Genomic DNA, 24,554 nt, shown 5'->3' on the forward strand with positions numbered 1-24,554 from the left:
GCCCATGTAAGATTTATCTCGCAGCAGATGTAGGACGTAGAAGTTCAGGTTATCATCAGCTTTGGTTGAGGATTACTGCATTTGTGTGCATCTAGTGTTCCAGTGAGCATTATGCAAACAGCTCATGCAAACAGAGTCTAACTACAGTTACACCCAGATGGCAGCTGGGTATTTTTACTGCAACTTAAACTTTTAAAAGTTAGAACTTTATTTGACTTCATGTCTAATAAAGAAGAAGAACTTCTAGTGAAATGAATTAGTGTTACTTTAAAGAAGTTGCAAGTGGGAAAAATAAGCAGCTGTGTGAGGTGCAGAATCTTGGGTGCTTCACATAATTTCACAGAACTAAACAGTATATCCTGCTGACATGGAAAATCATATTATATTAGCAGCTTTTACAAACGTTTTTCAGTTTACTGGCATTGGATGACATTATGGCTAATTTACTTTTTACCAGACATTCTGATGACAGGACCTTGCATATTTAGACATCATGCTTTATGAGCTGTGTATCTGGACAGATTATTGGTGTGAATATGTGTCCAAAAAGCTTAAGGAGAAGTTGCAGATGGCTCCATGTGACTCAGACTTGTGTGAGATCTTTGCCTCGAGCAGACGCTGATGTCATGGTGTGATCATCATCTCCCTCTCACTCACTTCCTGTCGTGTATCTGTTTGGGATGTGTAGGTTTGTCTGTGTTCTGAGGCCTGCTGCTTTTTTCTCTTTGGTTTCATCTCTTGAACTCAGACTGAACAGAGACGCCGTCTTTCTCGAGAGCACTTCATGTGACTGACTCATTTGCCTGTTATCGCGAGTGGATGAGTGTGGTTTTTAGCTGCATTTGTATGTGCAGCACATTTGCATATGTTGTCAAAGGCAGAGCACCTTATTTGGGCCGCTATTTTGTCAGAGAAGTAGAGGCTGAGCTGGAGGTCATGGTTCACTTAAAGAGGAGGTAAAAATACTCATGACTAATCTGGAGGTTAGATACACTTAAATATTCAGTCTCATTGTCTGAACACTGTAGCTCACTTAATCAGTTTTAGCTCCAAATCTGTTTTTGTCCCATGTTAAAACAAATAAAACATCAGTCTTATCAAGTTTAGCCTAAATTTATGGCTGCTGCCCACACTGTTTTCAATGTCAGCACTGCCAGTTACATATGAATATCTCCAAATGGTTACAACAAAAGGCTAGGAAAAAAGTGAGCTATTTTTCCTGCTGATTTCACAGGCATAGGAAATAACAAGCAGGGCTCCAGTCCTTCATTTCCATAAAAGGGCAGAAAGCTGACCACAGTATTAAAGAGCCACGGGCACATGCGCCATCCTCTGATCCGCTGGTTGTTGGCTGGTGAACGGAGGCTGATTGAGGTGATGAGCTGAAGAGAGAGGAAGCAATTAGGGCAGCAAGCTTCCTGTTAGGTTTCAAATGCTGGATGCAGATGAGGTATTCCTAAGCTGAGGGAGAGGGACCATCAGGCTTTTATTGTCTCCAAGGGGGCTGAGATGTAGAATACGGTGTAATATTCATGAGCTGCCCCAAATTTCTTTGTTTTGACAGACTTTTTTTGTGGTCTTTTGCGATAGTTCTTCTGTTGGCTGCTTCTTCTCTCCCTTTCAGTTCTGTCTTTCTACTTTTGGACCATTTTTAGGAGAATTATTATTTGAGGTCCTTAACACAGACCTATGAATCATTCAACACTTAATGCAAAGGTTAAACCAATGTTATGCCTACACTTTGGAAAAAAAGGTCTGGCCAAAAAAACTATACAGCAGATGCAAATATCCAGCAAATATCTTAGATGATCCATCTACTCTTGGCTAAAGCCTCGTCATTAATGGTGTCCATGGAAGAGTGGTTGTCAAAAAGCCATTCTTAAGGAACTGAAAAGGAGAGAAAAGGCTGATGTATGCCAAATATCACAAGAACTGGGCAGAAAATCAGTGGCAACAGGTCAGGTGGAGGGATGAATCCTCCCCACAGCCTTGACCTGAACAGTGTGGGATCATCTGGACAGCAAGCATCCAAAGAAATAAGAAATAAAGTTGCTCATACCACATATTCACTTTCACAGATGTCAAAACTGTTTTTTGCCTTATATACTGTTTAATTTATTGATGTTTGCACATTTTTTTAAATAAATTGCTGCACCTTTTTCCTCTTTTCATGGTGGAGGAGTGACTCAAAGTTTCTGCACAGCACTGTAGTTAAACTGTAAGATGGTATTTTGAGGTTGAATTGAGGTCAGAGTTGGGGGAAGAAGCTGGAGTTCTTGTTTTTCAGATATTGACAGACTTCATGATGTAGTCTTGTTAACTGTGCTGTATTAGAACAGTTAGGCAGAAAGACAGTCAGACAGAAGTTGGCAGATTGTGGGCTGTGCCTAGATAAACAGCCGGAAGTCCTGCCCAGACTCCACTGACTAACAAGCTGAATATTGTCTACTGTTTCTCTTCAGATGGTTATCACTAGTCTTTGTAGCTGTAACAACTGGGACTGTACACATTGTTTTGGGTTTTGTTTTTTTAGGAAATATGAGTGATCCCACAGTTTGTAAGGACGTAGAATGAGTTACAGAGGAAAAGTTTAGGTCGTTAAACTGCATTAACATGCAGTTACTGAAACGCTTCAGCTTTCACTTCCTCTATTTCCACGATGTGCTCATAATGTCTAACAACCTAAAACTCTGCACTGGTCCTCCTCCAGTCCCCCTGCCCACTCTGACACCACACCCTGTCCTGCGCCTCCTCCTCCTCCCCCTCCTCCCAGCTGCAGCGACTCACCCACAAATACCAATTACAGCAGCAAGACGCAGACACTCAAACACAAATCAGCTCTCACCCAGGTGGGATTTTGTTTACTCTAAAAGCTTGTTTGGTTCCCTGTGTATGCTGAAGATGTTGGCTGCCAAAGCACCCCTCCACCTCCTATTCCATAACACTTTGTCAAGATCAGGTAACAGTCTAACCACCCCACTTCTTCCACACATGCACACATCCTTTGATCTACCCTGCAGGATAGCACGAAGGGGCGGGATATACGAAGGGGTGGCGGCAGCCTGACGAGCTGCAACAAGTAGCAACCAGCTGAAACTAACTTCATTCAGAGATGGAGAGCGCCATCTGGAGCACGTTTGCACCACTGCAATTCAAGACAAACTGGTGTCTGTGTGGTGTTTTGTGAGTGATCTGACAAAGATAGAAAAAAGATGACATACTGAAACACTTAACAGGCTCAGCATTCCTGTCGGTGACATTTCTTGGGGTCACTTTGTGGTATGTGCTGCATTTTTCTGCTCTTTAAATTTACTGGCTGTATGTTTTCAGCAGCTGCAGATCCACTGCTTTATTTGCACGCTGGCTAACATCATTAGAATACCTTTGGATATATTTTTTTTTCCATAAATTATAGGTATTTTTGTTCACCAGACAGAAGTAGAAATTATAACCCTGATATTAGATATGTGATATTCATTATCTAGATATTTATACATCATCCACATGTCCCACATTAGCCTGTGTTGCTTTTATACTTCCATAGCCAACAGTTTCCTGACTGATCTTTTGTAGTCAAAGACTTTTTTATTCACAGATTAGAAATGTCAACACAGAATGCAGAAAATAGATCCCAGTATAATTCAGCCTTTGCAGACTGGAATTTGAATACTGGGTGTGTTTACAGTACAACAACAGACATATTTAACCAAACGAGTTCAAAGTCTGATGTTGATTTTACGGTCAAATTTCAGCCCTGGTGAAAACCAAATGACTTGTTGCTCTTATTCGATGCTTTAAAGTTCTAGTCTTACATAACATGACAAAGCAAGACATCAAATAGGAATTCAGTAGTTTGAAGTGATTATCAAAACATTTTTTATAAAAGCATTGATGACGCTTAAGGTTTAATATGAAGGACATCACAGAATAAACTTGGGATCAATATGCACACAAAGTAAACGTGGGCCTTCTTTCTCAACTTGCCTACCAAAAGTATTCGTAGTGTATTATGCATGCATTTTATTTGTACACACACGACTTACTTAGCATATCTACTAAGGGTGTAAACCTTTATTGGCCTTACTGTTTGATTAGATAGTGATTCATCATCAACAATTCCACGGTCTTGTAGTAATATAACCACATATAGCTCCGTTTTCAATGTGTTATCCCTTTTTATTGAGTACTTTCAAAAATAAGAGAGCTATTTCTGATATAAAAAGCTCCATCTTTTCTGTATCTGAGTGACCCGTTTAAGTACTGTTGGATACATCTAAGTGTTTTGTCTCTCAGAGCTCATGTTATAACCACATAAGTATTTTTTCCAGGCTTTCGTTTGACTGCGAAGGTGGTTAGGTGTGGACTGGGTAGTTCATTCATTAAAGTTTGTGATGGGAACTTGTAGTGGCTCTAACATGTTTAAAGAGCTGCTGAAACTCCGAGTTCTCCTGATAGAATTACCACCTCGGAGGAATCGGGCTGGTTCTGTTGAGGTTGCAGACGTAAGGGTCTAACAGTTATATTACCAAAATAATCTGTTTCTGTGAAGCAGATTTTACAGACTCATTTATTTAGTTGCTGCTTTTTGCTAAGTTCGTGTGCCTGTGGAGTTTATTTGTGTGTGTTTGTCCACTATTTTCAAGCACATTTCTTGTGTTCATCCAGGAGACGCAGGACCCCTCGGCTGTGCTGTGGTTGGATGAGATCCAGGATGCTATTATTAGGGCTAACCAAGACACAAGGGAGGCCTTGCAGTGTAAGAACACACACTTGTGGTACACTTTTCTTGGCAAAACTTCTCTATGTTAAAAGTGGGCCAAAAGCTGATGTGTTTGTGTTTGTATCTGCAGTCTCCCAGTCCATTCAGACCATCAACGATGCCGTGGTGGCTGGAGATGCGGCTCAGACTCTGGCTGCTCTGCGAAATCCTGCAGCTGGACTGTACGGTGTCACCTCGGAGTGTGCACAGACTTATCAAGACGATCTCGCCAAGATTAAGGATGACAAAGAGAAAGAAGGTGAGTAGAAAATTAAATGTGAAGCTAAAAAAAGGGGAGTCATTTTTATATGCAGCGTATTTGACAAACCTTGACAGAACCGAACGAATTAAAGGTGCCAGCTGAGCCATGAGGGCTCATTTAAACTAAAATGTAAGAGCCGCATTTCCAGAACAAACATGATGAGCTTCAGCATCAACAGACTGGTTAATCGCTTCAAGCCTCAACAGGCAGGCTTTTAGCCAAACCTTCACAGGTACAGCTACAGATAATCCCATGCACCACCCAAAACTTAGCCTCCAGAAATCTTCAGATCAATCAAAAGCGCTTTTACAGTCTCTTCTTCTGTCCATGAACTTACAAGAAGGAGCTGAAATTGAGGAACCTAAAGAGCAGAAAGAGACAAACAGGTCACCCACAAAAAGTTAGAAGAGAATAAGCTTTAGTAGTTTCCAACTTCTTGGGCAATTCCTTGTTTATTTTATTAAGTTGCAGCCTTGTCAAGCTTCTGTAAGACATCACCACCAACCCATAAACAGCTTTTATCAACTAATCTGACTCCGAAAATCATCAAATGTTAATTTTGAATCTTGATTTTGTCCTTTTAAATGTCAAAGGGAATGAGGAGTGATACTGGAGAAGAAAACATCACAAACTTAGCGTCAGGCTGTTGGGAGGATTGAGGTTTATCTCATCAGTCTTTGATAAAAAACCAACGCTACTGTGTTAGCTAGGTGAAGTAAAAGCTGACATGAAACATGTTCAGCTTATTTACTGACTTTACTCGCCTATTAAAGGTCCCATATTATGCAAAATTCACTTTTTAATGGTTTTGGAACAGTCATACTGGTCCCCCCGCATGTGTAGGAGACCCGTAAGTGTGAAACTCTTTCAGGCGCTCTCTCTCCCCCCTGCTCCACCTCTAGGGAAGTAAGCGCTGAAATGAGCTTGTTTGAAAGCGTGTACGTTATGACGTCATAAGGGACAATAACCACTCCCCACAGAGCGATGGACCCGTCTACCGGCTCTCAAAGCCCGCCCTCTAAAAATCACCTAGCGCCCAGTGTTTTTCCCTCTTCGGCAACCCTCGTTAGCGGACATGGCTAAGCGACAGAAGCACTGTTCTGTTTGTGGCTGCATAAATGAACACGAAAACGTTTTTTTACTTCCATCCACTGAACCCACGAGGACTGAGTGGATTAATTTTATTTTTGGAGGAAATGTACCCGGAAAACTTCCAAAGGTTTTGCATGTCTGTGGCCAGCATTTCAAAGAGGACTGTTTCCACAACATGGGTGCATGGAAAGCAGGCTTCGCCAACCGTTTGAAGCTGAAGCCAGGTTCAATACCAACTGTCCGTGACACAGCTGGAGAGGTAAGAGCAGTACTGTTAGTCTTCTTGCTCGAACTTCTTCAGGAATGGGTTCCGGTGTTCCGGCGTTTGTTTATCCTTCACTACGCTGTAATCAGCGTCTAGTAACCGCTAAGGCCTAACCTGTCAATCACCTCATGACGGGCGATGCGATGGGCGGAGCCAACAGCTGAGCTGCTCCACCAGGGTTCCGCCCACCATAAACGGCACATTTCTGAAGCTGCTAAAAAGAGGGAGGTGAAGAGAAGCCGCTGCACTCAAACTGAGGGTCGATTTGTCCATACCATGGCGGAAATATTTCATTTAGATATTAATGAATGGTCTCAGATTGGGAATAAAGTGTATAATATGGGACCTTTAAGACCGGATTGTTTCCCTGGAATCAAGACAGTGATGTTGCTTTGTATCTACCATATGGCTGAGGTGGCCACCTTTAACCAGTAAACACCTTCAAAAGTAAACTTATATTGAGAAGATTCTGACTATAATTAGATTAAATAATCAACCACTGCAGTATGATAATTACACTTAGTAAGATTTTCTGCAATAAGAAAAATATCTAGACTTTATTCAAGTGAGAGACATCTGAAAACAAGTTGTGAAACAGTTACTGGGCGTGGGTGAAGTGTGTTTGCACTACCAGTCCTTAAATTCGTGTTTGCTTGCTCTTTGTTTTGAGATTTGACAGAGTAGTTGTGGTTGTTTTATTTAATGAAGGACGTATAATGAATCAAGTTTTTACAGTTAAAATTTGGTGCAAACAATTTGGTGTGTGATCTCAAACAGTATCTCAGTGAGATGACTTCACTTGATATGTATGTAAAATGACTCATTTTGAGCTTTAGTAACGACGAATAAAATACATACTCTCTCTAAACATGATTAATAATCTCACACATTCTGCTCTAGCAGAGTATATCACTCTCGAAGAAGATCAAAAAGACTTTTTGGCTGAATATAAGCTTGTAAGACTTGTTTAGATGGGCCATCTTTGCAGTGAACTAGCAGGACGTGGTGGTAGTGCCAGCTTTTACACTGTTCAAATCACATGCAAATTCCTGCTTCTTAGTACATTGCTAACACGTGCTGGCGGTGTAATCATGCAGAATCATCATTTACATTTGAGTACACTTTCGGATTCTTGAAGCTAGCTTTGTTTCCAACAAGAACTGCTGGTGACAGATGTGGAATATTAAAATACTGCAGATTTGTTAACACATTCATTGTGAACTTGGGGGAATTTATTTCTATTGAATTCTATCAAAACATGTTGCAAAAAAGGTTAAAAACTTTCCATTCCTGCTGGAAATGGTAGAGTCCATGTGTTAAGAAAAAAAAACAAGTCAACTACAGCATTTGTTCTCAAACTTTTTGAGCTATGACCCTCAAGATAACATACGTTGGCGTTTGTGACTGTCGCACGATGATTTAGTAATTAATTGTGTGATGTATCAAATGAGACATCTTGGAGTCATCCGCTAAATTTAAGGCTGGAAAACTGTCAGAATCTTTATAAATAAGGAGGATAAAGTGGGTTTTGGTGGTTCATCCCATGGCAAGGCACCTACATGTCCCCAGTTTCACTTCTCTCTCGTGTTGAATGTTAAATTCAGATTTTTAATATGGGATGTGTATTAACTTTGTTGCTAATGTGTTAAAAGATTAAGGTGCATATTTCAAATATCTATCACTTCATTTATGGTTTAATTTTGACAGCCATGGTAAAAATCCCCAATTTGTTTGATAAATGAAGGCTATATATGTTTTTTTTGTAATTATCCCCCTGAAATTATCTTGTGACCTCCAGTTTGAGAACCACTGAGCTACAGGAGAGATAAGAGCCGCTCCAACACTTGACCTGTGTGGGCCTCGCTCTCTGGGGGTGCCAAACTCACCCACTGCTTGACCTACAGATGATTAGATGTTGCATCGGGATGATGCATGAGGCCGCTTTAACCAATCAGATTGAAGAAGTGTCCTAAGGAGAGTCAGTTAACAAATTTCAACCTCCATTGTTGATTGTCGATACACAGAAAGCCCACCTGAAGTTACAGGTATTAATCGGGCTGAGCTTTTGTTTTGGACACAGGCGGATAAATCAAAGACTGTTTTAATTCTGATTGCATTAATCTCATGAGAATGAAGCTACCTTCCTAATTACTCTATCAGCATTGTATCCTGTTACTTACTTTAGTATTAAATTTGTTTTGCTTGGTCCCCCTGTGGGAAAGCTGGTGTAATCTGCTTCTAAATCCAACAGATCACTTATGAGATACACATTTTGCTCCAGTCTGGTGTTGAAACTGATCAAATTTTCACAGAATGAGCTCAGTCCTGAGTTAAAAGTAATCCTTAAAAACTGTAACTTGCTTATGTTGACCCATTTTGTCTGTCAAGGTGATAATGGCAGTGAGTGGGTGCAACACTGGGTGAAGGGAGGACACAACTACTACTACAACCTGCAGACCAAAGAGGGCACGTGGGTGGAGCCAGTGGATTTCTTGCAAAACAGCACCCAGCTTAACAAGGAGGACATCCAGGTGGGCATCTCCCCTCCTCATGGGCGTTTCTTCAGTTTCATGGCTTCATAAAACCACATTTAACTATCTGTTTTATTTTCCCTGCCAGGGAGTGGTTTCTGGGGTAACCACAGCATACAATCGAGAGCAGCTGTGGCTGGCCAATGAGACTCTAATCACCAAGCTACAAGCTCGTTGCCGGGGATACCTGGTGAGGAATGGCCTAAAGGAGCGGATGAACTTCCTGAAATCCCAAGACCCAGCTGTTACAAGCATACAGGTAAGATAGTTGTGTTTACACTCCTCGTCATGAGATTATACATTGATAGAAACTTTATTTTTTCATCTCTTTTGTTTTCTTCATCAGGCCCACTGGAAAGGCTACAAACAGAGGCAGAAATACAAGGAGCGAAAGCAGTACCTGAAAGATCACAGCAAGGAAGCTGTTAAGGTAAAATTATGAAACAGTTAAAATAGTGTATATATATATAACCAACAGCAAACTTGCAATAAAGACTGTGGGGTTTGTTTTTGCCTCTCACAGATCCAGTCCATGGTGCGAATGCATCAAGCCCGTAAGAAATATAAGGATCGCCTGAAGTACTTCCAAGATCATGTGAGCCTTGTTTCAATAAAACTTTGACAAGTTGAATTAGCTGCAAATTGAATTTTTGGGTAATCCCAAACAACCAGGAGGCAGCATTATCACATTTTCTGTCACAAAAATTAACATTAAAAGTAAACAAATGGATCATTGTGTAATGAAAACGTTAAATCATGTTGCAAGACGGAAATTTCCCCTGACATGTTGGCTGGAAGTCGCTCGCGGGGTCCTGGCAGATGGCTCATTTAGCACTTTGATGTATGAGGAGTCGTTTCCTCTCTGACTCATGGTGGATTCCTTTGGTGCTGTTTGTAATGAGGACTATCGATCAGCCCAAGTGATTAATCTTTTCTACTGCAGATCAATGATGTGGTGAAGATTCAGGCTTTCATCAGAGCCAACAAGGCAAGAGATGACTACAAGACACTGAGTAAGTGCGCCCTGCATCACCAGCAAACAAGCTTTTAGTCAGATTTTTTTGGTCATGTGACATTTCCACATCCTTTCCACAGTCAACGCCAACAATCCACCGATGGCGGTGGTGAGGAAGTTCGTCCACCTGCTGGACCACAGCGACCAGGACTTCCAGGAGGAGCTGGAGCTGATGCGGCTCCGCGAAGAAGTCGTCACTAACATCCGCTCCAACCAGCAGCTGGAGAACGACCTGAACCTGATGGATATCAAGATCGGCCTGCTGGTGAAGAACAAGATCACGCTGCAGGAGGTGGTGTCCCACAGCAAGAAGCTGACCAAGAAGAATAAGAGCCAGCTGTCCAACATGATGATGATGAACAAGCAGAGGGGGGGTCTGAAGGCTCTCAGCAAGGAGAAGAGGATCAAGCTGGAAGCCTACCAGTATCTCTTTTACCTGTTACAGGTAACAACACCTGTGTTCTTTGATCAATCTGACCCTGAAAACAGGTCTTAGGTTTTGTTTTAAGCCATATTCCTATAAATGAAGAGTAGAATGATAAAGATGGCTGCATCTGATGATATTTCATTGATTATCTGCCTCCTTTTAGACCAACCCGACATACCTTGCCAAGCTGATCTTCCAGATGCCACAAAATAAATCCACAAAGTTTATGGACTCCGTAATCTTCACCCTGTACAACTACGCCTCAAACCAGAGAGAGGAGTACCTGCTTCTCAAGCTCTTTAAAACCGCCCTGCAGGAGGAGATCAAGTGAGAAACCTCTTAACTCATGGCTGCAGTTGTAAATGTGATGACGCCTAAATGTTGCCTTACCAACTGTCTGCAGGTCAAAAGTCGACCAGATGAAGGAGATTGTCACGGGAAACCCCACAGTAATCAAGATGGTGGTGAGTTTCCACAGAGGTGCTCGGGGACAGAATGCCCTGAGGCAGATTCTGGCGCCGGTTGTCAAGGAGATCATGGACGACAAAACGCTAAACATCAAGACCGACCCGGTGGACATCTACAAGAGCTGGGTGAACCAGATGGAGACACAGACTGGAGAGGCCAGGTGAGCTGAAGATGAGAATGTCATGAATTCAGTAGTGGGACTAAACTTTTGCGCCCTCCAAACAACGGCTAATTCAGCGTCTGTTTTGCATCTTGTCTCTGCTCTGAACTTTCTTCAGACAGTACAAGTCAGTCCGATGTCGACTCTTGTCTTACCTTTTGCTCTGACACTTTCTCTCTTTCTTTCACTTGCATTATCTGATAATGTTGTCTTAAATTTCTTTGCTGAATCAGACATAGTGCATGATCTAAATGCCCAGTGTGTTGATAGCCAGTTGCTGGCATCATGTGGTGCCATAAATTTGTGGTAAAAGTTTTTTATGACATTGTTTGTGGTTTTTATATTATCTTTTAGATTTGTGCAGCTTGTGTTTTAAACTTTTATTCAGTATGATGGAGGTCTTACATCATTACATCCTTTCTTAATTTATTATACTGTACCTTTATGTCCTAAATACAATCTGTATGTCAATACTACACTTGATTTTGCGGAGTTGTTTTCTTTTTTTAAATTAGAATGTTTGTCTGCACCAGTTTTTGTTATGTATACATAATGACAAATAATTCAGATTTTGATTCTAAAAACAATTTGCAGCTGTAATGTGGTGCCTCTGGCTTGGAAAAAAAAGTTGTAAGGTGTAATTTTTCAGCCTTAGGATGCTGCAGGGCAATGTCAGTGAACCATCAAAACAACAAAATTATCTAATTAAATCAGTCACATTATATAAACCCAATTAATCTCATTAATAATAAATGTGTTCATGTAATGACAGTTCGTTAAAAAATGGCCTCAATAAGGTAGCCATCGCATTGTAGCTCGTCTCTGATTATATCCCCATCCTGCACTGGATGGCTGGTAACAACGGAGAGGAAAAACGGAGGACTGAAAAACCTCTAGAGAACCAGAACCAGGAAGGGTGACCATTTGCCTTGACCATTTGGGTCTGGAGAGGTTAGGAAAGAGGGACAAACTAGCACCATAAATCTAAACAATAATCTGGCTCTTTTTTAAAGATTCACCTCTTTTGGTTCGGCTCTCTTAGAAGAGCCAGCTCCCAAACGGCTCTTTTAGTGTCACTCCAGTTTCTAGTTTAGACATTAAGACAGATTCACAACAAACAAACCAGATTTTGGTTTTTAGTGGTTAGAAACATTATGACCCGATAGATTCACTAATTTCTCCACTTCTTCCTGACGCTCCCCATTTTTCTCTGTCACAAGCTCAGAAAGTGTTTTGTCATGTCCTTATTGGTAGTTTTTTAAACTTTTTGCCTTCGTTTTTTCCTAATCTCAAGGCGCTGTTATCATTGATGAGCTGTGATGATCTCTCATTGCTCTTCGTCTTCTTCTTGCTCTCTTGTGGACAGTAAGCTTCCTTATGACGTCACTCCAGAGCAGGCCATGGCTCACGAGGAGGTGAGGACGAGACTGGAGGCCTCCATCAAGAACATGAAGACCATCACTGACAAATTCCTGTCTGCAATCATCGTCTCAGTGGAAACAATTCCGTATGCTACACATTTCTAGCGTCACATCTTTCCTCGCAGTAAAACCTCTACTATCTTCACCATTTTCACGTTGCTTTTGTCTCAGGTACGGGATGCGGTTCATCTCCAAGGTGCTGAAGGATACACTCCATGAGAAGTTTCCCGATGCTACAGAGGATGAGCTGCTCAAGGTCGGCATCTTTAGTTTGTTGTCTGTTTCATGGGCCATTGTGCCTTTGCTTCTCTTTACTGGCATTTTTCATTTAACAGTTTTTAACTCTCATCTTCCTCCTAGTGATGCAGTCTGTTATTTGTTACACATCTTTCCTTTTTTCCTTTTCTTGCTGTTGCTCTTTTCTCTACATGTTTCCAACCAGCTCCAGTCTTTTTCCGACTTTCAGGTTCCCCCCTTGTCTCTTCTGACATAAGGTGAGCCTTGTCACCCCTCTTCCCCCCCTCATGCTTATGCAGCACTCTCACACATTTCTGCCATTTGCAGTAACATTTATTAAACCTTTTCATCTCTATTTTCTCATGATTCAATTAAATGCTACTGAAATGGAAAAAAAAAATGACAATAAAAATAGAACTACAAGCTATTTTTCTTATATTAAATTAATTTATATTATATTAAATGATAAATGAATATGACTTCAATAGGGTATATATATATATATATATATATATATACACATAGAATCTAGTCTTCTCGTCTTAATCCTAAAAAATGCTCTGCAAGCCTTTAAAATGCTGCTACATATTCTGACCACCATTTGTTTTGGTGAGTAAGACGTTTACTTTTGCAGATTGTGGGGAACCTTTTGTATTACCGCTACATGAATCCTGCCATCGTGGCACCTGATGCTTTCGACATTATCGAGGTCTCTGCTGGCGGTCAGCTAACAACCGAGCAGCGACGAAACCTGGGCTCCGTCGCCAAGATGCTGCAGCACGCTGCCTCCAATAAGATGTTCCTGGGAGACAACGCCCACCTCAATCCCATCAATGAATATCTCAGCGCCTCCTACCAGAAGTTCAGGTCGGGTTTGTTCATAGATCTGAGTGAAACTTTACCAAAGTAACATGACATCAGTTGAGAAAGATGCCAGCTATTTTCTACCTTTATCTCATCTCTCTTTTTTTTCCTCAGGCGTTTTTTCCTGGCAGCCTGTGATGTTCCCTCACTTGAAGATAAGTTCAACGTGGATCAGTATTCAGACCTGGTCACAGTCAGCAAACCTGTCATTTACATCTCCATCGGAGAGATTGTTAATACCCACACTGTGAGTTAAGAAACTAAAATACGCTTACTCCGAAAAGTTTTGCTCTCTATAGCATGAATACAAAATGATTGGTTGCTTCTCATATAGCTGCTGCTGGACCATCAGGACGCCATCGCCCCAGAGCACAATGACCCCATCCACGAGCTGCTTGAGGACCTGGGCGAGGTCCCCACTGTGGAGTCGCTTATTGGTGAGTGGAGGTGGAGAAAGGCAGTTAGGCTCCACATGACCTAAACAGGTTAAAAAAATCACAAGCAGAGTGAGAATGTGGACTTTTTATAAAGCTTATTTGGCTTCTTCTTAATAATGTGGGTGTTTTATTACTTTTTGAGAAGACATAAGTTTTAAAAAAGTTTTAATTTAACATTCTGACACTCAGGAGCAGCAGCTGCATGTACTGAAATAATAATTACCTGAAAATCCATTACTGGGTGCTGTACCAGTCGAACTGTCAAGCAGCTGCACAGATTGTTTGCAAAATCTGAAGCAAAATTTTAGCTACATGGAATAAATGAGATTGCTGTATGTCAGGGGTCTCCAACTCCGGTCCTCGTGAGCTACTTCCTGCAGGTTTTAGATGTCTCCTACTACAACACACCTGCATGACAGTAGCTCACGAGGACTGGAGTTGGAGATCCCTACTTTATGTTATCAGAAGGTCCCCAAGGCCCATTTTCCTGCAGGTATTAGTTGTTTCCCTGCTGCAACACGCTCTATTCAAATTACTTCACTTTTTGGGGCGGCGTAGGTTAGCAAGGTAGAGCGGTCGTCTTATAGTCTTAGGATTGCCGGTTCGATCCTCAGCCAAGTTGAGCTCATGTCGAGGTGTCCAAGACACCGAACTCCTAATTGCTCCTGATGGGTCGTGGTTGAGCGCCCTGCATGGCAGCTTCCGCCATCAGTGTGTGAATGTGTGTGAATGGGTGAATGTGATGTATGATGTAAAGTGCTTTGGGTATCATTCCAGGTACAGTGAAGGGTTATATAAATACAGACCATTTACCACATCACTTTAAAGTAATTCTGATGCCAAATGTCCAAATTCCCTGTTAATCTCTGCCTTAGGTAAATCATTTGTTTTTACTCGTCACCTTCAGGTGAAAATCCTCTTCCTGCCGATGACCCAAACAAAGAGCTGATGGGGAAGACCGAGGTTTCACTCACACTCACAAACAAGTTTGATGTCCCCGGTGAGGCCAATGTTGAAATGGATGCCAAGACCCTCCTTCTCAAGTGAGTTCACACTGTAGACTCTCTATCCAGTAATTCTATTTTTGCTTCACAAATGTCTTCATCTCTTACATCTTTCTGTTTCTGTTGCATCTGTCCAGCACCAAGAGACTCATTGTGGATGTGATTCGGTTCCAGCCTGGAGAGACTCTGACTGAGATCCTGGATTCAACAGCCACCCCAGAACAGGTCTAAATGCACTGCTGATGCTGTAACAAAAGAAAGAGAGAGAACAGACAAACTGTTTATGCTTTGAACATCAGTAATGTTTACTATAAATATTTACTGCAAACAAACAGCAGAGGATGTCCAGCATTAAACCGTGTCCACAGGCTGCTTTAATCTGAGTGGAAATGTACTGCGTTGCCTTCAGGCACAAAACAGGAACTCGTGTTTTTAAACATACTGGAAGACATATGCTAACTTTACCTTGTAAGTGATGAAGTGCAAACAGAGTTGCACTTTCCACATCCTCTTTCCAACAAAAGCAACAAACTTTTATATTAAAATTATTTCAGTGTTTCTGCTTTTCATTTGTATTTGTCTGCATTAAATGATCAAATTAAATTATAAATCCAAGCAGCTCAGTCGTGTACCACAAAAAAAAAAAAAGTTATTCGACCCATGCAAGTTGCTATTGTGCATTATGCAAATGTGGAACTTTTAGTTGACTTCCAAATTTTCTTAAATTTTTCGGAAACCATAACCAGGAAGCAGAGTACCAGCGTGCAATGCAGAGGAGGGCCATCAGAGATGCAAAGACTCCAGAAAAGATGAAGCAGGTCAAACCGGTGGTGGATGACAGTCTGACGCTACAGGGGAAAAAGGACAAGATCAAGAGTAACCTGCAGAGGCTGGCAGAGCTGGGAAAGGTCCACCCCGAGAACCGCTACCAGGACCTAATCAACGACATTGCTAAGGTAAGAAACTCATTAAAAATAAGCAAATAAGCTTACACATTAAAAGGCATAATGACTTCAGTGGTTTAAGTGTGTGTGTGTGTCTGTGCTCACGCTGTAGGACATCAGAAATCAGCGACGGTATCGGCAGCGCAGGAAAGCCGAGCTGGTGAAACTCCAGCAGACAAACGCAGCCCTCAATTCAAAGACCAATTTTTACAACGTGCAGATTGATTCTTACAATCAGTACATCAAGACCTGCATGGACAACCTGGCCAGCAAGGGCAAGTGAGTGACCTTTGTTCCTTAAACGCCTCACATTTTTCATCTTTATGTGCATCTCAGGACTTTTCCTGTCACAGTCATCACAGGTTCGTTTGGCTTGGTGCTTTTTTTAGGCTATTACTCAAAATTTCTGGCTTATCTTAGACCAATCTTGTTGTGTGACTGTTGCATTTCTTTAACAATGAGACATGTAGAAGTAATTTTTACAGAGCAGACAGAAACCTAACGTTAACCTAAAGTTAGAAACGTAATATATCTTAAAACTTTATGCTTCAAGTTTTTTGGGTGTTTTAAAATATCATCTTTCTCCTTTCAGGCTGTCAAAGAAACCAGGAGACAGCAAGGCTAAGAAAAGTAAACAGGTTTCAATGAAATACACGGCATCACGGCTCCATGAGAAGGGCGTTCTGATCTCGATAGAAGATCTGCAGCCCAGCCAGTGAGTTCTGCATCATCTACCATCATATACAGTTTATTCTTTCATGCACGCCTGATAGTAAGAGTTTACATTTCCAGGCAACAAATGTTGTCCAAGAATGTGTTTTAAATCAACAGATTATGTACTGCATTGATCTCATGTTGACTCTCTTCTTATCGCAGATTCAAGAATGCTATTTTTGAGATCTCTCCGTCAGAGACAGTTGGTGTGTTTGATGTGAAGGCCAAGTTTATGGGTGTGCACTTGGAGACGTTACAGTTGGAATATCAGGTATTGTATATTTTTTAACAGGTGTTCTACAGCAGTTCATGCATTAAGGGAAAGAGGCTGATTTCTTTTTGCCCATCTATCTGTTTTCGTCCATCAGGATCTCCTCCAGCTGCAGTATGAAGGCGTGGCAGTGATGAAGCTCTTTGACAAGGCCACCATCAATGTCAACCTGCTCATTTTCCTGCTCAACAAGAAATTTTATGGGAAATAGATAAAAAAGGAGAAAAGGGCTACAGACACTGAAAAATTAAACCACAAAACCCATTTAAAGGTTGCTTTATGGCCCCGAACTGAAGCATCTAGTCTTCTTACACATTCCCTTCTGCACTTCTCAACTCTGCCAATGCAAATTTATGTGCATCATTATTATTTTTTAGTAGGGGCAGTCACCTACAGAGCTTAATTGTTAACGAAACAATCCTTTGTGCAAGTTTTTCTTGTGTCCTGTTGTAGCTGCAGCTAGCTCAGAGGTTTGTATTTTTTGCTTAAATGCCATGAATATCTTGTGTATGAGCTTTTGATTAATTATAAAACTCATTTTATGTAAAGATATGGTGATTTCTTTTCTTTCTATGCTGTTTTGTTTGTCTGCTCACCTGATTCATGACGTGCTGATAGACATCTCCTCCATCGCTGCAGTATTTTGGAAGTCCAGAGCTCAAATCTGTCTGCCCTGAAGCAAGAAAAAACATTGATGCAGTGGTTTCAACCTCATAACTTGAAAACACTGCAGTAAAGAATATTTTCATATATTTAATTTGTGAACATGATTCTCCCTCTTTGTATTTTTTTTACTAACAGCCCCATCTGAAATATGCAGAAGTGACTTTAGACATGACATCTGTCATGCTCTTAATGAGCTGTTAAAGGCAAACCCTTATTTTAAACAGTCTTTCTTTGGGGTGATAATCTGGCCTTTTACCCATATGTCTCCAGTTTGTCTTTGACTGGACCGAATGACCATGACTTGCAGGCCTGTTGCTTAGAACTAACCCACAATGCATTTCTGCTTCTGGTTTCCAGTGTTTTTCTGGAGACACGCAACATCCTTTACTTCTAGCACATAAAACTGGAAACATGTGCTCATTTATCTAAATATTTTTTTGTCTCTTGCGGGCTGTTTATCTTGTATAACTTAATTAGAACTATTATCACAATAGAAAATCAGCTATCAAACAATCTGTAAAACATTGTTTTACATGAATGAATTTTTCTGTTTTGTTGAAAATACTTTCACACAGTTGCCCTTATTTATATTTTATATGAGTCTTCATTAAAACCTAAGATGGATCATGTAAATGAGCTTGAGAATATGCAGTATTACATTCAGATGGTGGTCCAGCAGATGTCACTCTACACCATCCAATAATAGATTCAAATTATCTACTCAAGTTACTCCAGAAGGAAATAAAAACTGAGATGGGAAAAGCTTTGCTCTGATTCAGTCAGTTACATGTACTTCAGTGTACCTGTTTTCCAGAATAAAAACCTTTCAGTGCAGTTTGTTTTTCCTTAACTTCCGGGTGTGAAGGCAGCAGTTTCTCCAGTGCTTTATGGACATTTGATTTGAGGAACCTTCCTGAGTGTCTCCATTTGACTTTATACTCTGCCAGTGGCTTTAGAGACGGAGACCTGACCTTAAACTTTGCTCTGCTTGTGAAATGTGTTGCATAGCTATAGATTAAACTGTCAGCAACTATGACGCATTTTGCAACCCCAGTTAATGTCATAAAGCCATACTTTATTCCCAGTAAAACACATCAGATGTTGAAACAGACATTTTCCCATTTTGGAAATAATCGCTCATTTTGAATTTGATGGCTGCAACACATTAAAAATTTGAGAAAAGTCAAGGCTGGAAAAGTAATACAAATAAAAAATAGCTGTAGGAGCAACTGACAAACCAGGTTAAATGGCAACAGCTCTGTAACGTCTGTCTTCAACTAATGAGCAGATGGACAGAGGTTCACCAATCTAAGACAAACTATTTTTAAGAATTGTAGAACAATTTTAAAATAAAATGTTCATCAAAATGAAGTTATGACTTTGATGACCCTACAACCTACACTGTAGATTCTACATATCAAAAGATTCAGAATCAGGAAAAGTTTTTGTGCACACAGGACGAGGCCAGAGTTTAAAACCGGATGCTGGTAACCATGTGGTCCTCAAGCAGAACTGCATTAAAAGCAGACATGATTCTCTACTGGAAATCACTGAATGGGCTCAGGATCCAGAAACACTGTTATCTTCTCTGAACTTAAGCTCATTTAAAATGGTCTGAGGCTAAATGGGAAAGTGTTCTGTGGTCTGAAGGATCTGAATTTTAAATTCTTTCTGGAAAGCATGGACGGCGTGTCCTGCAGACTAAAGAGGAGAGGGAGCATCCAGCTTGTTATCAGTGGACAGGTGAAAAGCTGCATCTCTGATGGGATGGGGCTGCATTAGTGCCTATGGCGTGGGCAGCTTCCACATCTGTGAAGCTCCATCAATGCTGAAAAGTACATGGAGGTTTTAGAGCAACATCTGCTCCCATCCAGACGACGTCTCTTTCAGGGAAGACCTTGCAGATTTCAGCAAGACGGTGCTGAACCACATCCTGCATCCATCACAGCAGCTTCACAGGAGAAAAGTCCGGCTGCTGAACTGGCCTGCCTGCAGTCCAGACCTTTCACCAGTACACAACATCTGGAGCATCATGGAAGCAGAAATCCAGCAACCAGGGTCCAAGAGTGTAGAGCAGCTAGAATCCTGCATCAGTGAAATTTGTGAATCCGTGCTTTATGTTTTTGTATCCCAACTTTTTGGAAATTGTGTTTTTAAATGAAGTTATTTAGTGTTGTAGCTATAATAGTAAACATGTTAGTTAACAGGTCACATAGCTGATAAATATTTTTACTTTTGTAAGTCTGAATGTACTTAATATTACTTGCAGTTTTGGTATGGCAGTACTGTGCTTCAGTCTTGAGCTGTTCATTATTTGTATATATTACCAGGAAAATGGAAAGCAAGTGCAGCAATTAATTGAAACCTGTTACCATACACAGAAGTGCAGAAAGCCCCTCTACAAGGCAACAACAGTTTGCTTGAAAGTGAATATTTGGTCTGAGAACATAATTTTTCAACACAACTTGACAAGCTTTCTAGTCATTTTTAACTAGTCTTCAGGAATAGTACTTCAGGCTTCTTGAAAGACTTTTCAAAGCTCCTCTTTTGATGTTTCTGCCTTGTGTTCTGTTCTCTGTCCAGATGATCCCACATTGCTTCTATAATCTTAAGATCCAGGCTCTAGGGAGGATTCATCTCTCCATGAGACCTGCTGCCACTGATTTTCAGTCCACTTCGTGTCATGTAGCATCCCTCAGTCTTTTCCCTTGTTTCCCTTCAAAAAACAGCTTCTTGACAGCCACCCTTCCATTTTTAAAGAGGCTTCAGGCAACAGTGGCTGGATCAGCTGAAGGTCCAGATGTATTTTTTCAAGTCTCTGCTGGAGTTATTCCTATTTCTGAAGGACATCACTTTTAGATACTGTTTTATCATTGACTTTAGTATGCACATCTTAAAAAATTGGAACAAATTATGTGTCTTTGGACACTTTGTTATGAGAAGCCTATTGTAAAGATATCATTTAAAGACACAACACTAGTTCAGCTGTTGAGTTTGATGCCTTTAAAAGAAAGTGACTGCATGATTCTTTGTTAAGTGTTAACACTGATCTGAAAGTGGTCAGGGGCAAAGACTGTACTCAAGGGGAGGAAAACCAACCTATTTCCAGAGAAAATCTCCAAAATACCTTCAAAAACTATTGCTCAATGCCAATTTAAAAGATTATAAGTCTGGATGCTTGGAAGCAAAATACAGAAGTAAGAGTGACTCATAGTACTACACAGTTTGTAGTACTATGTGGGTTTGCGAACTGACAAAAGCTATTCTGTTGTGTTTGAATCAGCTCAGTTCAGACAAAAGTAATCCTTACAGCCATGGTAATACATGAAGGGCTATTTTTTCTACATGTGTACTTTCCTCTTCCTGACAAATACTATTTTACTCTAAGGGCCTTATCTAACTTCATTTTGCACCAGACGCTACAATTCTGAGCTGAGAGATTTGTTCTGTTGTTTGATTTTCACATTCCATTTAATGGGTAATACTATGTCATATATTTATTTGATTTTACCTACTTAAATGGGTCATATTGATGTCACCAGTAAAGTCCATGATAACCTCAGCAACGATAATGGCGTAACTCTGTCGCCGCCATGTGGTCACCAATGGTACTGCCGGTGTTTAAGGCGGTAATGTTTTTCTCGCAACAGTATGGGGATAACAAGCTTGCGGGTCTCAGTTGCCGTTACTAGCTCTGTCAAGCGAGGACGTATGAGCTGAAAACATCAGCAGCAGCTTCTCACAAAACTTCTGAACTGACCGCGACAAAAAGAACAAGCTTTGATATCGGCGCTGTTGGTTTATCTTCATGGAGTCGTCGGGCTGGAGTTTGTCTGAGATCTCTCTGCTGTCCGTGGATTAACACAAGACTCGTCCCTGTTGTGAAGAACTGTGATATCAACTTAAGTAATTGCGTGAATTGTGGATTGTGTTTCTGCGTCACGTGTGAATAATTGGAGGTTACTTATTCCCAGTTTTAGGGTAACAAAGTGGAAATTTAGTCAAGTCAATGCATGACCAGCGGACACTTGTTGAAATACAATTAACCGAGCGACCAGTTGCTAACAATTGTAGCAATATTTAGCCAACGACGCTACCAACTTTTTAAATTTCTTTCAATACAGCTCTGTTAGATGTTGTCTGAGGACGAGTGTCGACAAGCGGATAAGGTGCATTTGTCAAAATTATCGAGATGCCATGCACACAACAATTTAGCTAACTTGGCTAGCTGCCGCTATTCTCCGTTTTACTCAATGTTATGTTAGCAATGACAGCTAACGTTATGTTAACGTCATATTCAAACAAGTGGTTCATGGAAATGTGTTCATATGTAGTTAAATACATTATTAACTTCTTGTAACCGTGAGGTGTCTCATCTAGAAAGTTATTATAGTTAATTCGCAAATTCAAACATCCGCTTAGGCTTAATCTATCCTGCTGTATTTTCACAATTAGACAACTTTATTAACGGGAGCTTAACGTTAGCTTAGCTGCGTTAGCATAACTCAGCTCTGACAGTGCAGTCAGTCAAACTGACTCAGATAACTTTGGTTCACTACCAATGTGCCAAAGTGTTTGTAAAGCTCTCATGGGTTTGCTGCAACATACACTGAGAGGCTTTGAAAGATAGACCCCCTCCTTCCTGCACCGTCTTCTACTGTTTCCAAGTAGCTGTAGTTGTAAAACTGCGGCCCGCACAATGTCCGGCTCCCCGGGCACAGGTGGCTCTAACCCCAGGAAGTTCAGCGAAAAGATCGCACTTCACAACCAGAAGCAAGCAGAGGAGACGCGGGCCTTTGAACAGCTGATGACAGATCTCACCGTTTCAAGGGTAACGTGTCTTTATGTTCAGCTTTGTGTCATGTTTTGTTGGTCTTTTGCACTTGCTGCACTTGAGTGCAGAAGACTGCGGGGGAGCTGTCTCTCACTTGTCCGACAGACTGTAGCTGCTGCTGGCTGAGATTTGTGGTTTTTAACCAGCACTTTTTTGTGTCTTTGTCTGCATGCATTCATTTAACTGTTGCAAGTCCATGTTATGCAGACTTGACGTTGAGTTTTTTTTCACCAAAAAAAGTAACAAACAAGTTGAGCTATTTGCTGTTAATAAACAGTGGACTTACATGTAACTGTATCATGGCAGATCTGGCTGTTTTTGTTTTGACATAAGTCTTTGAAGTCTTTTAATTATAGTGAGCAGTGACACATGAATTTGTGGAATGGCTTCTCAATATTTGCAGATAAATTTTTGCTTTTGTGTTGTTAAAGAAGCAATGTTGCCTGTTGTGATATTTCATATTATTATGTTATACCCTCTTAATCTATCATATTAATAAAATTCTATTAATTTCCCATAGGTCCTACATCCCACATATTGTGGAAAGAGTGCACATTAGCTTCATACACTTAGTAACAGTGCTTGTATTTGAATTGTAGGCACTCAGGTGTCCCCTTTTGTAGATATGTGACTTTTGCTATTTAAAGAATATTGTCCATATTCTCAGGCCTAATAAATCACACCTTCCAGCTGTCCGTTATTTATCTTAAGCAGATGAATAATTAATGTTTTTGGGTCATATTTAGTTCAGCAAATACATACCTGTTGTTGTTATTAATGTAAATGAAAGGACATAAAACTTAGTCCATTATTGTTTGCAACTTGTAAGCACTTTGATAAAATCTGGTCCATTAAGTCCACCTGTGAAATGAACGCAAGTCATGCAATCACTGCAGTCATTAAAACATATTAATTGTTCGGGCTTTGAAATGGCAAAAAGTCCCAAAGCTGTCCAAGAGTTCGCCTTGTTTGTGTTTTGTCCAACCACCCATCATTTTCATTAACCCTTATCATTCAGAAAAATTAAGATTTAAAACTATTAGTTTTATAGTGTAGTGTTTAGAAAGCCCCCCATCCCAAGGCTACACTAAATGCTTTAACTGTGTTTGTTTTTTTTTTTCTGACCATTTTGCAATGTTCAAAGATTCAGGAAATTGAGCTCGGTCATTATAAACGGAGAAGAAAAAAACAATCTTAATTTTTGGAACGAGATAACCTTGTCAAGCAAGTAGTCAAAGCGTTGATTTAATTTTATTTTATAATAGAAAATGTTGTTTCATACAGTCATACAGAATATACCCCAGTATCTCACTAGAAATACATTAATTGTCTCAGGAAAATAACATTAGATTACACATGAAAATGTATAAAAATCGACACATTAGCTTAAGGCTAATGTCTATGACAAAAACCATTGGCAAGCTAGCAGTTAGCATGCATAAATGGACTATCACTAAATGTTTACTTAAACAATATTTTCTGTGTTCAATTACAAATTGACTAGAATATCAGGGCTCCTTACGAGGAGCACAGGGGCCCCTTACTTGAATTTTTAGGAGCGCAAGCAGAAAGTTTAGGGGTGCACATGGAAATCTCCTTGCATAGCAAATATTCACATTTCCTCTCATTTTCACTGTATTAGTGATAAATATTTAAACAATAAATTCATAAATTACAATGTTTAAAATTCACATTTTTTTGTGCAGTAGTTGACATAACATTTAAAAAAGTACTAATTAGCATAATCATCCTAGTACATGTAGTTGTAGTGGATGCTGCCATAAAGAGGGATGTAGTGGGAAAGGCAAAAATTGATAAAGACAGCCTAAAATGTTTAGAACAGCAAAAAATAAAATAAATAAATAATATTTATTTTTAGTTCAGTTTTTTTTAAGTGTAATTTGATTTTTAATTAGGTTTCTGCAACATGTCACAATACTTTTAACTTTTTAAATATTTTTGTCCACACTCTTCATTAACAGACTTTACTCTGTCGGTAAGCCAGCGGAGGATCATCCAGCTGCAGCTTTGTACTTTTCATGTTCAGCCTGGTCATGAAACAGAGGTGAACGCCGTCTGCTCTGAATGCAGCTGCTGCTGCTCCGAGAAGACCAAGCCTCGTATGAGTGCTTTTGGACAGTGGAGGGGTTTGCCCAGTACTCCTCATTGGGAAGAGTAAACTA

General features: G+C 40.4%; 2 protein-coding genes across 5 annotated transcripts in view; both read left to right on the forward strand.

The window, feature by feature from the left end:
- Positions 1–18,371, forward strand: part of iqgap1 (IQ motif containing GTPase activating protein 1) — a 54,138-nt gene extending 35,767 nt beyond the window's left edge. The window contains exons 15-37 of the mRNA XM_041986357.1: positions 1–6; positions 4,666–4,756; positions 4,851–5,018; positions 8,767–8,909; positions 8,998–9,168; positions 9,256–9,339; positions 9,433–9,504; positions 9,853–9,922; positions 10,005–10,369; positions 10,515–10,678; positions 10,755–10,979; positions 12,346–12,486; positions 12,572–12,656; positions 13,272–13,504; positions 13,616–13,748; positions 13,836–13,938; positions 14,846–14,981; positions 15,080–15,167; positions 15,689–15,898; positions 15,999–16,165; positions 16,479–16,601; positions 16,763–16,871; positions 16,969–18,371. The exon at positions 1–6 is cut by the window's left edge and continues 158 nt beyond it. Of these exons, the coding sequence (XP_041842291.1) occupies positions 1–6; positions 4,666–4,756; positions 4,851–5,018; positions 8,767–8,909; positions 8,998–9,168; positions 9,256–9,339; positions 9,433–9,504; positions 9,853–9,922; positions 10,005–10,369; positions 10,515–10,678; positions 10,755–10,979; positions 12,346–12,486; positions 12,572–12,656; positions 13,272–13,504; positions 13,616–13,748; positions 13,836–13,938; positions 14,846–14,981; positions 15,080–15,167; positions 15,689–15,898; positions 15,999–16,165; positions 16,479–16,601; positions 16,763–16,871; positions 16,969–17,082 (3,201 nt within the window). The 3' untranslated portion in view covers positions 17,083–18,371. The remainder of the gene's footprint in view (positions 7–4,665; positions 4,757–4,850; positions 5,019–8,766; positions 8,910–8,997; positions 9,169–9,255; positions 9,340–9,432; positions 9,505–9,852; positions 9,923–10,004; positions 10,370–10,514; positions 10,679–10,754; positions 10,980–12,345; positions 12,487–12,571; positions 12,657–13,271; positions 13,505–13,615; positions 13,749–13,835; positions 13,939–14,845; positions 14,982–15,079; positions 15,168–15,688; positions 15,899–15,998; positions 16,166–16,478; positions 16,602–16,762; positions 16,872–16,968) is intronic.
- A 2,780-nt stretch (positions 18,372–21,151) lies between these two features.
- Positions 21,152–24,554, forward strand: part of crtc3 (CREB regulated transcription coactivator 3) — a 47,492-nt gene continuing 44,089 nt past the window's right edge. For all 4 annotated transcript variants that reach the window (XM_041986365.1, XM_041986370.1, XM_041986373.1 and 1 more), the window contains exon 1: positions 21,152–22,368. In XM_041986365.1, coding sequence (XP_041842299.1) covers positions 22,237–22,368 — 132 coding nt within the window. In that variant the 5' untranslated portion in view covers positions 21,152–22,236. The remainder of the gene's footprint in view (positions 22,369–24,554) is intronic.

The sequence above is a fragment of the Melanotaenia boesemani genome, chromosome 1, assembly GCF_017639745.1.
Source record: "Melanotaenia boesemani isolate fMelBoe1 chromosome 1, fMelBoe1.pri, whole genome shotgun sequence".
In the NCBI taxonomy this organism is placed as follows: domain Eukaryota; kingdom Metazoa; phylum Chordata; class Actinopteri; order Atheriniformes; family Melanotaeniidae; genus Melanotaenia; species Melanotaenia boesemani.